This window comes from Bos grunniens, chromosome 13 (assembly GCF_055505025.1).
Source record: "Bos grunniens cultivar Pamir isolate PY7600 chromosome 13, Bosgru_T2T1.0, whole genome shotgun sequence".
Lineage (NCBI taxonomy): Eukaryota > Metazoa > Chordata > Mammalia > Artiodactyla > Bovidae > Bos > Bos grunniens.
Genome location: NC_141177.1, coordinates 18,989,784 through 19,006,364, shown reverse-complemented (window position 1 = coordinate 19,006,364; position 16,581 = coordinate 18,989,784). Strand labels below are relative to the sequence as shown.

At 50.1% G+C, this 16,581-nt stretch overlaps 1 protein-coding gene and 1 long non-coding RNA gene across 4 annotated transcripts in view; one reads left to right on the top strand and one right to left on the bottom strand.

The window, feature by feature from the left end:
* Positions 1 to 2,220: 2,220 nt before the first annotated feature.
* LOC147360335 (uncharacterized) lies at positions 2,221 to 3,435 on the top strand. Of its 2 annotated transcripts, none has more exons than XR_015139106.1 (3): positions 2,221 to 2,358; positions 2,665 to 2,729; positions 3,308 to 3,435. It is a non-coding gene; the product is annotated as an uncharacterized LOC147360335 (long non-coding RNA). The 2 variants fall into 2 exon arrangements; XR_015139105.1 differs by lacking the exon at positions 3,308 to 3,435 and adding an exon at positions 3,168 to 3,295.
* Positions 2,459 to 16,581, bottom strand: part of UQCC1 (ubiquinol-cytochrome c reductase complex assembly factor 1) — a 96,469-nt gene continuing 82,346 nt past the window's right edge. Inside the window, exons 8-11 of one of the 2 annotated variants that reach the window (XM_086332196.1) lie at positions 12,840 to 12,917; positions 9,499 to 9,612; positions 6,272 to 6,322; positions 2,459 to 3,505 (exon numbers count right to left, since the gene is read on the bottom strand). In XM_086332196.1, coding sequence (XP_086188322.1) covers positions 3,482 to 3,505; positions 6,272 to 6,322; positions 9,499 to 9,612; positions 12,840 to 12,917 — 267 coding nt within the window. In that variant the 3' untranslated portion in view covers positions 2,459 to 3,481. Of the gene's footprint in view, positions 3,506 to 4,836; positions 6,323 to 9,498; positions 9,613 to 12,839; positions 12,918 to 16,581 lie in introns of those variants that run through there. The other variant, XM_086332195.1, reaches the window with a different exon arrangement.

Below are 16,581 nucleotides of genomic sequence, written 5' to 3'. Positions count from 1 at the left end.
GGGTTAAAAAAGTATCTACATCTACTTCTGCTTCATTGACTACTCTAAAGCCTTTGACTGTGTGGATCACAACTGTGGAAAATTCTTAAAGAGATGGGAATACCAGACCACCTTACCTGCCTCCTGAGAAACCTGTATTCAGGAGAAGAAGCAACAGTTAGAACCAGACATGGAACCACTGACTGGTTCAAAATTGGGAAAGGAGTTATGTCCAGGCTGTACATTGTCACCCTGCTTATGTAACTTCTATGCAGAGTACATCATGCGAAATGCCAGGCTGGATGTCTCACAAGCGGGAAACAAGACTGCCTGAAGAAGCATCAACAGCCTCAGATATGTAGATGATACCACTCAAATGGCAGAAAGTAAAGAGGAACTAAAGAGCCTCTTGGTGAAGGTAAAAGAGAACAGTGAAAAAGCTAGCTTAAAACTCAACATTCAAAAAACGAAGATCATGGCATCCAGATCATGGCAAAGAGATGGGGGAAAGTGGAATCAGTGACAGATTTTATTTCCTTGGGCTCCAAAATCACCGTGGATGGTGACTGCAGCCATGAAATTACAAGTGGGCAAGGCACGGTGGGATGCAGTGGGAGAAGGCTGAAGCAGGCGGAACCAGAGCAGCGAGCAGAGGGCTGCTCCCAAGGGAAGAGCTCAAACACTTTGGGACTGTCCACAGACCTGCCTGCTCCCCTCCCTTCCCCACCCCAGCCCCAAGGGCTGATCAACTCTAAGTTCCCTGGGCATCAGGAGCTCCTTTCCCTCTTGGCCCTCAACACAGACATCACTTGCCCCCCATGCATCTTCCAATCTCTGGTCTCAGGAAAGGGCTCCCTCCTCCTCTCCAAAGCCAGGCCCTTATTCTCAAGATCAGGCTTCCACTTTCAGGGGGATCTAACAATAATTCCTCACACTTGTGAGAAGTTTCCTACCCTACTCATTGCTTCACACTTAATAGGGCTCCTCCCCAGCCCCACGCACATCTTCAGTCCTTTCTTGTCCTGAAAACACCTGCTCTCCTAACTCCTACCCGATTTCCCTCCATTTCTTCTCATCAAGAGCACCACCCAAGATTTCACAACTGTTGCCATAACCTGCTCCCAGAAGTCTTGACCCTGAAACAGTATAAAGCACTTAAGCTTCACCCACTTACTCCCAGCCCCTAGGCTCTGCAACCTGCTGCATTAAGAGGCTCCTCCTTAGGGAAGCTGCCCGCTCCCAATCCCCCCAACTCCCCCCCACCAGCCCCACTTCAGGCTTCACCTGCCACGCTGATTCCTGCTCTTCTTACCACAGCCCCCACCCCACCCGCATCACTGTGAATGCTTTCTCCCCCACCCACCCCAGGCCCTGGTCTACCTTCATCTCATTCCTGGGAACACATCCAATTTCATAATTTCAAGTGTCCCAAAGTCCTTGGCCCTGAGGCCTTAACCACCCCCACCCTGAGATCCAAGCCTGCCCTATGCCCTCGCCCTCCTGTGGCATCTTCCACAGCCCAACTCCCCTGCTAACATTCGCACCAAAGCAGCGGGGTGGGGCTCGGAAGACACAGAGGCTGTGAGCTTCACTCTGTGATTTCTCCTCAGTAGACCTCCCTGGCCTGTCTCATAGGATAATGTAATTAGCACTTGAAAAAAACAAACCCACGACAAAGAGGATTCTTCAAGTTCCCCTCTTCTGCCAGACATCTCCCCGCTCCCAGGAAAGCTCTGGACGGCTCCTCTTCAGGCTCCAGTTCAGTCAGGCATGAAGTCCTGACGATTTTATTCTGTGCACCTTTGGAGTTTGAACTCCTTTAAATTTCTACCATTCCCCCAGGCCCTCAAGCCAAGATGGCCGGAATCCTTGCTGACTATGTCCATGCACCCTGCACACGGCTGTGCATCCTCACTCCCACCAGGTCACAGTCCAGACGCAGTTACCAGGCTTTGATTCGTGGACTCACCTGGATCTCTGCAACCTTTTCTTCCCTTAACCACCAACTCAGTTGGCCCACTCAGTCTGAAAGTTTCCAGCCCTATGCCACAGATGCTCGCTTCCTGTTTTCCTTTCCACCTACCTAAACCTTGCCCATCCTTTACATCCCAACTCCCTTCAAGGCTTTTCTGACTCTGGAGCCTGAACCCTGTACTGACTTTCCCCGTTAATACGCCCACAGTAACCCAAGAAGCTGGAATACCACTCTAGGTTTCCTTTCGCTTTTCAGCGGAGCACAACTGGCCTTCCCCATGCCATGTTCCTTTTCTAGAACTCAAAGCATTGCACTTGAGCGTCAGACCGCCTGAGTCCACATGCAGGATGAATTCGGACCTCTCCAAGCTGCAGTCCTCCTCAGCAGTTCAGACGAGCTTATAGGTAATACTTACCTCACAGAATTGTCAGAGGATCAAATGAGATACTAAGTGAAAATACCAAGCAGCGTCTGGCACAGAACAGAAACACGAAAAATACTGGCTGAAGGGTGGGCTGGGCTTTAATCATAGTTTGATGTAAGAAAGCAATACTTGCAATGTTTAAATTTTTAGGCAATACTGAAAGCTTAGGGGAACTATTTGCTACACTGTTCAGGGTTTCTCATTTAAAAACCCTACACTGTTCTCTGAGATTAAGGAAAACATTTGTTTTTTCTGATTAATAAGCGTAATTCCTTTTATGTGACAGTGGGAACTATACAATCTTCGGCCGGCCTCACTTCTGCTGTTGGCTTCTAGGGAGCCCAGAGCAAGGTTTGTTTCTTTTTAAATTATTTTTGGTTGTGCTTGGTCTTCACTGCTGCACGCAGACTTCCCCTGGTTGCATGACTTGGGTTGCTCATTGTTGGCGGTACCCAGACTTCTCACTGAGGTGGCTCCTCTTATCGCAGAACACGGACTCTAGAACACAGGCTCAGTAGTTGTGACACACAGGCTTAAGTTGCCCACCGCATGTGGGAACTTCACAGATCAGGGATCGAACCCGTGTCTCCTGCATTGGCAGGCGGATTCTTAACCACTGGACAACCAGGAAGTTCCAGAGGAAGGTTTTATCCTCAATTGCAGGTTTCCTCACTGACCTGCGGGAGGCAGTGTTGGGTGGGAAGAGAGCGAGAGCCCCGGGGCTGAAGATGAGGGCTGGGTAGCCTTCCAGGCCTCTCTGAGCCATAGTCCCCTCTCTTGCGTAAACAGGAGAAAGACCAGGAAGAGGAGAATACCTATTTAACAGGACTGCTTGAGACAACTGATAGACTGCCCCAAAAGTCATGTGTTAACATGATTTTTTTCCCCTCCCAATACTTGTATCTTATCTTTTAAACTTTGTTTTGCAGTTTTTACACCTGTTATCTCTTAATCTGCTGTTATCTTTTCTGGAAGTATGCAAAAGTGTTAAGTCACTCAGTCGTGTCTGACTCTTTATGACCCTATAGACTGTAGTCCGCCAGGCTCTTCTGTCCATGGAATTCTCCAAGCAAGAATACTGGAATTGGTTGCCATTCCCTTCCTCAAGGAATCTTCCCAACCCAGGTCTGGAAGTATACAGAATACAAATAAAAGAAAAAATTATTCCTAGAGAGCAATATCCCTGATGGCAAGAAACCACATCTCTCACTTGTTCTGTATAACAATCTGCAATAGAAAAGCATTTAGCTATAGAAAGAATGTTTGGCTTTCATTCTTATTTGAAGGCAAAGGGAGGCACTTCATACTGAACTGTTAAAATAAGCTGAACTGTAATACAGACTGAGAACAGTCCAGAAAGGGGCTCCTGTTTGGTGATTTAGTCATTGATTCCTTCTTTCATTTATCAAATATCACCCTGATGCCTACTAAGGTCCGGGCATGCTGCTGGATGCTGGAGAAACAAAGAGGACTGATCCAAACACCAGCGCCCACTCTCAAGGGGCTCACAGTGCAGGGTGGAGGGTGGGTATGTAAAAAAATAGTTCCACTGGAGGATACTGCCTGGGGTGGACAGGAGAGGTGGCATGGGGATATGTGGATTTCTATAGACAGAAGAGGGGAGAGGATTCCAGGCAGAGAAAACATACAGGGTTGCCCCAAGTGGTTCAGTTTGCTCAGAGAAGAAATGGGCTGCTGCTGCTGCTAAGTCACTTCAGTCGTGTCCAACTCTGTGCAACCCCATAGACAGCAGCCCACCAGGCTCCCCCGTCCCTGGGATTCTCCAGGCAAGAACACTGGAGTGGGTTGCCATTTCCTTCTCCAAAGGATGAAAGTGAAAAGTGAAAGTGAAGTTGCTCAGTCGTGTCCGACTCTTAGCAACCCCATGGACTGCAGCCCACCAGGCTCTTCCATCCATGGGGTTTTCCAGGCTAGAGTACTGGAGTGGGGTGAAATGGGCTAGAGACTCACAAAAATAAGAAGAGCCTGGCAGCCTCCAAGATGCCCATGGCCAGGAAGCGAGGGCTTTGGAAACATCACAGACGTGACAGATCGACATGGCTTTTTGAAACATGGCTCTGAATTACAAGTTGCAGTGTTTAATGATTACTCATCTTGTGGATACAGGACTTGGCCCTGCAGGTGGAGACCATCTGCTGCTGGAGGCATTCACAGAGGGCCCGTATGGACACAGGCCAACAGGGATGTTGAGAAAGGGAGTCCAGTTGTGGACCAGGGCTGAACTAAATGACCACTAATGTTCCTTCCAAATCAGAGATTCCATGATTCTAAAGCAAGCCCGGTAGCTGAACCGGGGCTGTGGGCTGGGCTCTGTGGTTAGGGAGCTGCCCTGGGCAGCAAATGGGTTAAGGCTCAAATAACTTTTATATATAAATTAATGTGTAGAGTTGGGAGCCAAAATCTGTTCCATTAATTTTTCCATCCATTCCAGGAGCAGTTAGGTACACACAGTAAAGTTTATTTTGGTGCATGGTATACTTCACTCCATTAAAAATAAATTAATCAGCAAATTCCTGCCTGGCTCGGCTCTGGTTTATGTAAATAGTGCCCAGCTGTAATGAGTTACAAGGTGTTATTATCTCACACACACAGAGGAGGCTTCACTCTGGAGCTCCGTGTGCAACAAAAGCATCTTAAATAAACTCAGAGAAGGCCGTTTGATTTGTAATGTTTTCACAGAAGTGGGATATACCTCATCCATATAGAGTTTCTTTATATGACTCATTTTATAGCAAGTTAAATGAAGGAAGTTTGATGGGGGTGGGGGGAGGGAGGGACAATATGGTTCTCCACCCCCTTCTTCAATTTAAAGAAAATCCCCCCAAAGATGACCCACACTCAGGGGGAGGAGACTAGTCCTCAGGGGCTCAGACCACGAGGGCTCTGCAGCACGTGCTCCGGAAGCTAGGAAGCGGGTGGTAGGCTGAGCACGGAGCGGGGTACTGGGGTGGTGCGATGAAGCCAGGAAGCATTCTCTTCCCCCCAGTATCTCATGTAAGGGGAGCCAAGGGAGGAAAGACAGCATGACTCTACCCCAGTCCAGTGGGGGCGTTGTGTGACAAAGGGAACTGTCTTGAGGCCTCAGGATGTGACAAGCCCCCTGGCCAGACAGGCCTCCTGGGTCCCCGAGGACGGGGTCAGCAGGAAAGAACAGTGACATTTCTGTGAACTGGAGACAGAAGCAGCGGCAGAGACCCCACCCCACCCGAACTTCCCTTGCTCCTGTCTCTGAGCTGGCACTGCTTCTCAACTCATGGCCTCCGCCACCTCAGGTGTGTTTCTAAAAAACCTGGGAATAAAGAAGAACCATGGCAGAGAGACGTCTCTGGGTCTTTTAATGGCCAACTCAAGCCCACGGCTCAAAGCTGGAGGACAGCGTGTGGTTACCCAGCCTGATTCAGCAGCATTACTCACTGCTTCTAGGCCACGGTGGGTCCTTGGGGGGAGGCAGCTGTCCCCTATCGAACCTACCCCCTTTCCCTTCTGTGGTCAATTACACGGTTTCTGGAGGGCACTTGGGGAGCGTGTGCAGGGAGCTCCTGCTCAGGGCTTCTCTTGAGGGAGAGGACACCTTAGAAGGGCTAAGGGTTCTCTCAGCACTGTACCCCACCCTATCAGACTCCTGGGCGTACTAAGAGGAAAATCAACACAAATGGGGCCAGGTATTTGACAGATGCTGTTCAAAGGTCAGTTCAGGCCACTTCCTGCAGGATCCTGAGCCAAACAGGCACCTCTCTTCTGGCAGTTCCTCAAAGCTAGCTGGCCAGCTGTTCGGAGGGACCAGCCCATCAAAGACCCTCGTCGTTATAAGTTGGGGAATGAGGCTTCAGGATGCTCTGAGGATTCTTCTCCACTAGAGGGCGCCAGCTCACCTCCCCTGTCAGAAGCAGATCCTCACCATTCATGGAGTCCAGGTACTGTATCTGCAACCAGACGAGAAAGTCACAAGAGCAGGACAGACATGAGGTGGCGCGTGAGGTGGTGGAAGGAACGAGCCTCCCAAAGGAGAGGACAGGGTTGGGGCAGGAGGGGCTTCTGACTATCCCAGCTCCCGAGCCCAGGGATCGGGGGAGGTCTCTGATTGCCCAGATTATTTCATTTAAGGGGGTTTGAGGAAACAAGTCCTTAAGGAAGCTTTCTCAGGCCTTAGGGAATTCCCCGCTGTACTTCTGAATGGACACATGTCTGACACACAAGCACTGACTTTCTGAACTGCAAGGACTTTCCATGGAGTGTGTGCTGGGGGAGACATGTCCTTGGTGTGTTTGTGTATGTGTCTGTTAATTTCTCTTGTCTGAGAAAGGGGCCCATAAATAGTGATGTGTGTGTGTGTGTGTCTGTTAATTTAAGTTCCCTTGTCTGAGAAAGGGACACATAAATAGTGATGTGTACCCCACAGGTCTTAGTAAGCACACCGCTAGTTTGTTCTTTAGTTGCTAAGTTGTGTCCAACTCTTTCGTGACCCCATGGACTGCAGCCCACCAGGTTCCTCTGTCCATAGGATTTCCCAGGCAAGAATACTAGAGTGGGTTGCCATTTCTTCCTCCACAGGATCTTCTCGACCCAGGGATTGAACCCACATCTCCTGCATTGGCAGGCAGATTCTTTACCACTGAGCCACCAGGGAAGTCAGTAACTGCTAGTTACTGGAACTTAAAAGGATGCTTCTACTCTCCTCGAGTAGGCTCTCACCGCAGGGTTAGTGGGCGCCAGCTTCACCCCTCTAGGATGGCTCAGGGGGGGTTATCCCCCTGAACAATGTGGAGATGGGACACTGACAGAGAACATGTACAGCTGCAGGGAGGGGTGGTCGGGCAGTTGGCAAGAGGCAGGGGCTCTAACGAGTGGCCAGGCCTTGGGTGATAGAGGCCTCCTCTGGAAGGATTCCCAAGCTCCTCCTAGTAAGGAGAAGAGAAATGCTTTACAGGAGACAGGCAAACTCCAGGGCAAGGGCTGGATCAGGGCAGGAGTCAGCACTGGATTCAAAAGATGAGGTTCCACTGTGGAGGTGAGAAGGCAACTGGGGGGCAAGGAGAGGTGGCAGGAGTCAGGAACCTCACCTTTGCCTCAGATCCAACTCCCTATCCCAAGAGACCCTCCACTCCTGCTGCTTCGTTTTTAGCCTTCGGCCCCTCGTGCTCACCCTGTCATATATACCTCACGCCTGGATCTCCAATCTCCAGATCTGCTCTGCTGTCTTCCAGGGCAGAGATCAACCGACACTGTTATCTTCCCTAAAACCCACTCTTCTTTTCAATTACTCCATTCTGTCCTTAATGCCACCACTTTGCCCATCTCCTGGGTAGAAACTCTCAATTTAATCTCTGATTGCGTCTCGGGTGATCTACCAGACCAACTGGCATCACGGCCAGGACCAGCCTCCTGGTCTTCCCTGATTCACTCGCTCAGACTTAGTCCCTCCTTTCTTCAGCCTTTCACAGCACTCTGTTCCTGCCTGCATACATCACAGACTGACTTATTCCAGGGGAGCCTTGTGCCTGACTGGCTTGTCAAATCATGAGCTGGATCCTTGAGGGCAGGACTGGGTCTTAGTAATTTCTGCGCTCTCAACAGAGTGGCTGGCACAATAGGTGCTCAAAAGCTTTGCTGACAGAACTGGGTCCCCACCAAAGCTCACTGCTTGCCCAAGAGTTCCTTCACTGCTTTCCTACTGCCTGCCTCTCATCCGGGCACCAGGGGACTTCTTACGGGGGCACTGGTGTGGCAGTCCCTTCCTTCAGGGCCCTCAGAGAGGTCCCAGCTGTGCCCTTGCTGTGGCCCCTGGCACAAGCCCACCGCAGCCAATGGAAAAGTTGGGCTGGTCTCTCAGAAAACATAGCATTTGCTTTGCCAATTGCTGCTCCTGTCTGAGGGCGGGTCCAGTCAACAGTGTGAGCCTCAGAGTTCTCTGTGGGTGGGGTCCTCTGGCCACACTGCCTTCTTCCCGGCTCTGGCAGATCTGAAGAACGGTCAAACAGAAGTCCTGGCTTCTGGGGTTCTCTACCCTCTGGGTCTGAAGAGCCCTAGTATGTAGTTTTTCCAGTAATCACCCAGCTGACCCTGTCTTCTCCTCGGAGCCAGAGCCTGGCCTTCCCTTTCCTGGCTGTTGGAGGCTTGAAGGCCATGGACACAGGTGAATAAGGGAATGACTGTGAGGTGAGGCCCCTTCAGGTCCAGGAGCCAGGCCTACAAAGCAAAGGTGTGACTCATGGGACAGGCTGAGCTGATGAGCTGTCTGGAGCAGCTGAGCCTCTAGTGGCCGTATGAATCACTCAGCTGTGCAGCCTGACTCACTGGACGACCCTGGAAAAGCCTACATGTGCCTCTTGCCTGCCACTCAGCTCCCTCGTCCCTAACATATGGATTTCTCATCAATACAGAATTAGGGGGGCAGAGAGAACAGGAGTGAATTCTCCCTGGGCTCAAGGAAAACTGTGTAGTTAAGCAGTCCTCACTCGAGAGCTCTCTCTTAGAAGCTTTGAGAGCCCTGGGCAAGCCAGAGGAGTGAGGGATGAAGCGGGGGGACCCTGCTTGACGACAGGTAGCAGCACCCAGTGGGGAAAGGATCATGGGATGCTGCCTGGAGCCCAATCCTGCTAGAAGCCAGGGGTTCAAAGTGGGTACACAGGGGAGCTGCTCTGCACCCCGTGCTGTGGCCTTACAAGTGGACTGTGTGCGCCCAGGATCCAGCATAGCACTGGCACACGGCAGACAGCCGAGTGTGCAGTGAATCAACAACTGCAGGTTTATGAAAGCAGCAGGCCACTCTGCCCTTGTTCTTCTGTTCCTACTCCCCGCCCCCTGACCTAGCTCATGACTGGATCCAAAGAAGGGGCTCTTTTTTTTCTGGGGAGGGGGTCAGTGAAGTAGAAAAGGAGAGCTTTATTGCTTTGCCAGGCAAAGAGAGACACATCGGGCTTCTGCCTCGAAAACCTCTGTGTCTCCCAGAAGGTGCTCTTTGTCTATGCCCGCTGCTGACGTGATTTGGTTAGAACTCCCTCACACTGGAGTCTGGGAACTCAGCCTCTCATGACCCTCTGAACTCCAGCAGCCACAGACCTCAGGAAGGGCCCTGGAGGGGAGGGGAGGGGCTGCTCACCTGTTTCCTCACATACTCTACCAACAATTCAAGTTGTCGAGGGTCTTCGCATTTCTGGTTGAAGAAGGTTCTCCAGAGGGCGGCCGCCAGCCCACGGTCATCTGAAAGGATCCCCTGGAACACACAGCACAACTGGTCTTTTGGGGCGAACGGCAGAGCCAGGAGACAGAAGCTGGGGATATCGTGAAGACGCGGGCAACCCTAGGATCAGCTCAGAGGACGTGACACAGAAACAGGGCAAGTGCGTGGCAGAGCTGGGAGGGGTCTGAGAGGGCATGTGGCCTGCCCCCTTCATTCAATAGAGGAGGAAAGTGGGACCCAGAGGAGCCAAGCGGCTGGATAAAAAGGTGGAAGCAGAGATGTGGTCATGTCTGATGGGCCCTCCTGGCCACAGCTGCCTACAGCATCGCCAGGCCCAGCCAACACCCGAGAGGAGAGATGGGAGCAGCAGTAGTTCTGGTGCCGTCCACAAGGAATGGGGTCAGCATATTGTGAGTGTATACTTTCTCTTAAGAACAGAGTGTTACGTGTTTTGCTCTCCTGGTCCAAGGACACACATCTGCACAGCAACTAGGTCTTTGGGGATGGGAGCCTGGCACCTTGGCCTCACTGTCACCCAGCTCTGGGGTGGCCTGGCCTCCTCCAAAGCAGAGGAACAGGCTGTCTGGCAGGACTGCCATGGGCCACAGGGGAGTGCTCAGAACCTGTGTGTGCCTACCATCGGCTGTCCTGGCACAGCAGAAAGCACACTGTTGGGAAGCCCAAATATCACAGAGGCCTGCATCATGGACTAGGGCCATGTTCTAGCTTAGAGCTCTGAGGAAGGAGAGGGGAGGGTCCTGCTTCCTGGGCAAGGGTGACTGAGGGACAGGCCCTGAGAAGCTGTTCTGTCCAGGTGCTAAGGCAGCATGTGGAACCAGAGGAAGTGCTGACTGGGCCTTGGAAGTCAGCTAGAAGGCCAGATCATGTCCTGGCCCTGTCAGTTCCCAGCTCAGAGATGGTGGGCAATTTACTAAACCCAAGTCTCAACTTTCCCATCTGTTAAATAGAGACTAAAATTGCTGCCCTACTTATAGCATCTTTGAATTATAAGACAGAACATAAAGGCATTTTGTGAAGTGTGATATGAAGATTAGGCTTTGACATGGAGCTGTGAACAGAACTGAAACAACAGTGGGATCTGGGGACTGGACTGCCTGAATTCAAATGGCAGCTCCGTCACTCGGCAGCTGTGTGTCCTTTGGAAAGCCACTAGCCCTTCCTGAGCCCTGGTTTCTCATAACCTGAATGAGCCAAGTAACACCTGTGCCACAGAGTTGTGAGAATTAAGAGACAATGGTCATGGAAGGCTCTGTAAGCGGTAAGGACACTACACAAAGGGCCAGGATCACGTATTCGAGGTCCTGCTGTGGTCAGGCCCCCGGGGCACTGTGGTGCCTGAGGTTTGGCTTTAGGGCTGGGGCCAGGAAGGGCTGGGGCCAGTAGCGGGTACGGGCAGTTTGAAGGAAAAACTGTTCACCTGTCTCAAATGCCCCCTTGCTAAACACCCCCCACAATTCCACAGCTTAAGAGACTGTCCTGGCACAATGGCTGAGTCGGGAAAACCAGCTTCTTCCGGCATATGGGGGACAGGAGCCAAGAACAAGCTCGGGCACATCACCGTTCTCCAAGCTATTTGCTAACACAACAGCCTGCCTGTGTCTGAAGTGCCCTGGGCACATGCCGGAGTGCTGCTGGCAGCAACTCATATGTGCTACATGAGAGGGAACAGGAGTGGGAGCGAGTATTATGAGGACTTAGAAAACGAGCCCAGAGCACAGGACAGCAAAAGCCCCGGGAGCCAGGGCCTGCCACAGACAGGCAGCCTCGGCGATGGGTGAGATGGCTGGGAAGGGGCAAATCTATAATCAACTACGAGGAACAGGATGATTCAGACTCAGGTTAACAATGATAGCAATGTGACTGGTTCAGACTGTCAAGAGCTTCTTGCCACACCTGGCTCTGATGACCAGGTGGAAACTGTATGCCGGGAAGAAATTGTTACCCTGGCTGGGAAGATAAGTGCGCTCAGAGGTTCTCGAGCGAAAGTGGTTAATGTGAGGTCACGGGATGGTGCTGACCAGCTCGAGTCAGGATGTGGTGGCTGGCACAGAGCAGGAGCACAATACAAGAGGCTGAATAGATCAGTGAGCCCCACTTCAGCCCTCTTCCCACCACAATGCTAGTAAGCTGAAGACAAATGGGAGACTGGTCTGAGGGAGGAAGCAGGAAAAAAATGGGTGCCTAGAAGGCAAAAATTAGTTTGCCTAACAGTTTTTCCACAGTCTACTAGAATAGTGACTTGTTTTCCCTCACGACACAAAAAAAGCATCCTTCGAGAAACTGAGATGCCTAGGTCTAGAGGAACTGAGAGGAAGCCAACGAACTCTGGCCCTGGAGGACCCTGGAAGTAGACTGTGGCCCAGGGGAGGAGCGGAGAATAGGAGAATAGTATTTACTATTTACTGGGCACAGAGTTTCCATTTGGGAAGATAAGAGAAAATCCTGGAGATGGCTAGTGGTCATGGCTGCTCAAACGTGAATATACTCAATGCCACTAAAATGTACACTTTAAAATGGTAAATTTTATGTTATGTAAATTTTGCAATAAAAAATGAGACAGATCTAAATGTCATTAGGTAGGACATCCAAGATATACTGCTCAGTTAAAAAAAAGCAAGTTACAGAATGGTGAGCGTAGTATAACTTTCATTTGCATAAAGAAAACAAATCCATAGGTGCTTGTGTATGTACAGGTAACATCTGTAAGGACACCCAATAAACTCTTAACAAGGTTTTCCTCTGGGACAGGGAGCTGGGCAGGCGAGAAAAGGGGCCTTCTATTTTCTATTTCAACCATTTAGGCAGAGTTTCATGAATTTTTAAATGAGTGCGTACTGCTTTTATAACTGAAGCCCCCAAAAGCGTGTGACTTGTCTGGCAGACCATGCTGCTGATGTGGGCATGCCTTCCTCTCTCTGGAGCATCTGGGGCTGAGATATTGACCGACCTGCCTGTGTCCCTCCATCCAGCACCCCACAGGCACTCAATAAACGCCAGCTAGTTGAATGATCTGGCCATACTACGTAGTGCGTGCTTTCTCAAGTACCAGGCAAACTGCTGGGCGCACTCATTCTGGTTGCTGAGTCAATGAAGGTGAGGAAATAGTAAAATACTAAGTAAAACAGTAAAATAATGGCAGGCAGTGACGACGGCCCCTGAAGCTTCTTTCAGAAGTTCTCATCGACAGCCTTTGTTGGGGGAGGTCACTGTTCTGTCCAAGGCTTGGTAAACCATCTTACCTCATCATATCCTAAGATTGCGGCATAGAAGTTATTTGTCATAAGCATCATGTTCTTCTTCAGGATATAGGGATTAACCTACAGAAACAAAATGGCAAAAACAAAAGTATAAAAGAAAGGAAAAAAACCATAAAGTATGATTTTTGGCTCCTGACTGACACGGACAGCAGAACCAAGAAAGAAGGCCCTGACAGGTCAAACTCCCACCCCATCCTCCTATTTCTCTGCTCTGTCAGGATTCTCCCCAATTTGACAACTTCTTTTAGACTTTGGTCCCGAATTATACAAAGCAGTACTCAGTTTTATGAACTAAGCCCCAACTACATGTCAGGCTCTGTGCTGGATCCTATGAACACAAAGAAAAAGAAACGGCTTCTTGACTGGAGAAGCACATTGTCTAGTAAAAACAGACCTGTATTAATTTAAAAAAAAAAAAAAAAAAACCACACTGCAACATGTTACCTCCAATTCTAATCCCAAAGTGGGGAGCAATAAGTAAACTTTAGTACAAATGGTCTCTGCTTGGGGCGGGGGTGGTGGTGCTGCCGGGAAGTTCTCTAAGGAGGCGATGTTTAACTGGACCTCAGAGGAAGAGTAGTCTGACGAGAGAGCTGGGGGTAGGAAAGAGGACATTCGAGACACAGGGAATAAGCTGTACAAGGTGCAGGGGCAGGAAAGAAAATGAGGGAGGACGAAAGGGCAGGAACAGAAAGGAGTCTGATGCAGCAAAAGCACAAACAAAGTGGCCAGAGGTGGGAAGAGGAGGAAGAGAGGCCGGGCTGTGAGTGAGATGCTGAGGAGAAAGGCGAGCCCCTGAGGCTGTGAAGAGGAGGGGAGAACAGGATGGGCTGAACTAGTGAGACTGTTCATGTGAACGGACTGTTCCAGAAACGCAATGTCAGTGAGACTGTGGAGCCTCAGGTAGAACTCCTCTCAGGAACAGCCAGGTGAGCCTGAGGAACCCAGAGTGCAGTTCACGAAACCTCTTAAACAGGATAAAACTTTGACTCTGGGAATCTGACCTCCAGGAATATGCTTAGGGAAAGGGGTCCATGTTTCATTCCTCTCTGGCATCCCAGCAGAAAACTTGGTGTCAAACGTAATACATAGAAAGGGCTCGTTGACTATTTAAATGGACAAGTTTCAGAAACAACCCTGTCATGTGGAATTTTATATGGAGAATAAGGTTTGTGCTTAACAACTGTGACCGTTGCCCACCATCATCTTCTCCATTTACTGAGCACCTGTTATGGGCCATGTGCTTTACGGACACCATCTCTTCTGCCACTGGAGCTCAGAGAGGTAGATGTGCTATCATCATGCCTTTATAGACACAGAAAACTGAGACTCAGATAGGTGAGGTGACGTGCTCTAGATCCCACAGCAAAGTAGTGATGAAGTATCCAGGTCAGTCTGAATCCCAAGTCCATGTGCCTGACATTCCACCAGGTTCCTGCCTCCGGGAAGATGATTTTATTTTGGGTCATAAATCAAATACTGAATGATTTCATCCTGTGGTTTATCACTAGTCTCTGAAGAAGGGCAGAAAGGAGTACTGAAAGGATCTGGAGTTAGTCAGAAAACCTGGGTTCAAGTCATAATTCTGCTGTATACCTAGGATGCGATCTTGGGCAAGTCAAGCAACCTATCTATGTCCTTGTCTTTGAAATGCCCTACACAGAGGACTGGTTTGTAGAGCAAATGAACTAGCATGTACTTCATTCATCTGTTCACTCATTCATTTATTCCACGATGTATGCTGAAAGCCTTGGTAAGCTGCAAAGTGCTCTGCAAATGCAAGGAATTATGAGTAATTCCTTCTGGTTTGTTTATATAAAACTAAAACCAGCTCCAATACTTTATAGTCATGGACAGTTTTCAAAAAGAGAGAGAGAGAATTGTGAGACTCAAGACTGGAAAATGTGAGACTGGACGCAGCCAGTGGTGCAACCCATGACCTTTCCCACCCCACCTTCACCCAGGCCAAAACAGCCGTCCGTCTTTTGTGTTCCCAGAGCTCTCTGTCCACACTTCTCCTGGAGACACACCTGTCCCCTAGGGCACCAACCTGTCCCACTAGTTTTCGAGCAGCCCAAAGGCCATGAGGAACTCCGTCTGATGAATCTCAACACCCCCGACACCTAGGCTAGTGCCTGGCCAGAGCAGGGTTTAGGGCTGGCATGCTGAGGACTAAATCCTCACAAGGCCTGAGTGCCACACAGAGTGTGTTCTATCCAGTCACATCCTTCTGTCTGCTTCCCTTTATTGCTCCTGAGTACCTTCCGTGTTTCAGAGATTTCAGAACTGCTGAACTTCTTACTGTGCCATCTTCCACTATGGGCTAAGGTAGAATCAAGAAACAGGCCAGAGCTTGAGTTACTTCCTTCTGCAAGGAGATGGTGGGACTACAATCCATCCTCCTGCTGAGGGGCTCCTCTCCCTCCTCCCGTATGAGTCATTCTAACTGTGCAAGAACCAGAGTGGGACACCCCTGAGGGTCCAGTGGTTAAGACTTTGCCTTCCAATGCAGGGGGTGCAGGTTTGATCCCTGGTTAGGGAGCTAAGATCCCACAAGCCTCGCAGCCAGAAACCAAAACATAAAACAGAAGCCAATGTTGTAACAAAGTAAATAAAGACTTTAAAAATGGTCCACATCAAAAAAAATCTTAAAAAAAAAAAGAATCAGGGCCACAAGGGATGATGTCAGAGATGTCGAGCACAAAGGCAGCAAATGTCCGAGGTAAACATTCACTGACCTGCTCAGCAGAGCTGGCTTGTGTGCTACATCAAACCAGTCAGCTTTAGAGCTGGAAGGGCCCTCAGACGTCACCTTGCTCATCCCTTTGAGGAAATGGTGAACTGAGACCCCAAAGGGGAAGGGACGCCGCCCCCCAAGTACCACATCAACTTAGTCTCAGAGCCAAGATTAGAACTAACTTCACCATGTGCAAGGCATTTCCAGAGATCACCAACACATTAACATGCAAATTTCAATTCCTGCTTTCCAATAAGGCTCATTTACATACAGCATCCTTTCTCCTCTTGGGATGCACCTGAGTTCTGGCCCACTATTGCCCAGAAGGAATGGAGAGGAGCAGTCCAATTCCTTATAAGCAAGGATCCTCTACCTCCTGGTTCTCTAACTCTGGTGACCTATAAGCTGCCTTTCCCCTCACCTCCAGCTGAGAGGTGGCAAGCTGCCATAGCTAGGAATGGTTTTTAGATCTCATCACTGAAGCAGGATTAGATCATGAAAGGGGCCCTTCCTGGAAGAGGGTGGAAGCTCCATCAACGCAGACACATGATCTGCAGGCAACAGGTGAGGGTAAGTGACAGCAGCTTCCTGAACTACTGGACTCGCCCTTCAGGGCCCTTCTAACCAGCCTAGCAGCCCAAGGGGGCTGGGTATTCCCTCTGGTGAATCTCTGCTGAGGCTTCCCAGGTGGCTCGGCAGTGATGACTCCGCCTGCCAACGCAGATGTGGGTTCAATCCCTGGGTCGGGAAGATTCCCTGGAGAAGGCAATAGCAACCCACTCCAGTATTCTTGCCTGGAGAATTCCATGGAGAGAGGAGCCTGGCGGGCTACAGTCCATGGGGTCACAGAGAGTCAGACCTGACTGAGCAACTGAGCACAGACAACACACAGGACCTCTGCTGGGATCTTATTCCCTCACTTAAGCTTTTGTCTGCTGGTGTGCAGGTCCTCACTGCCAGATAATTCCATATGGAGCACCCTGCCCA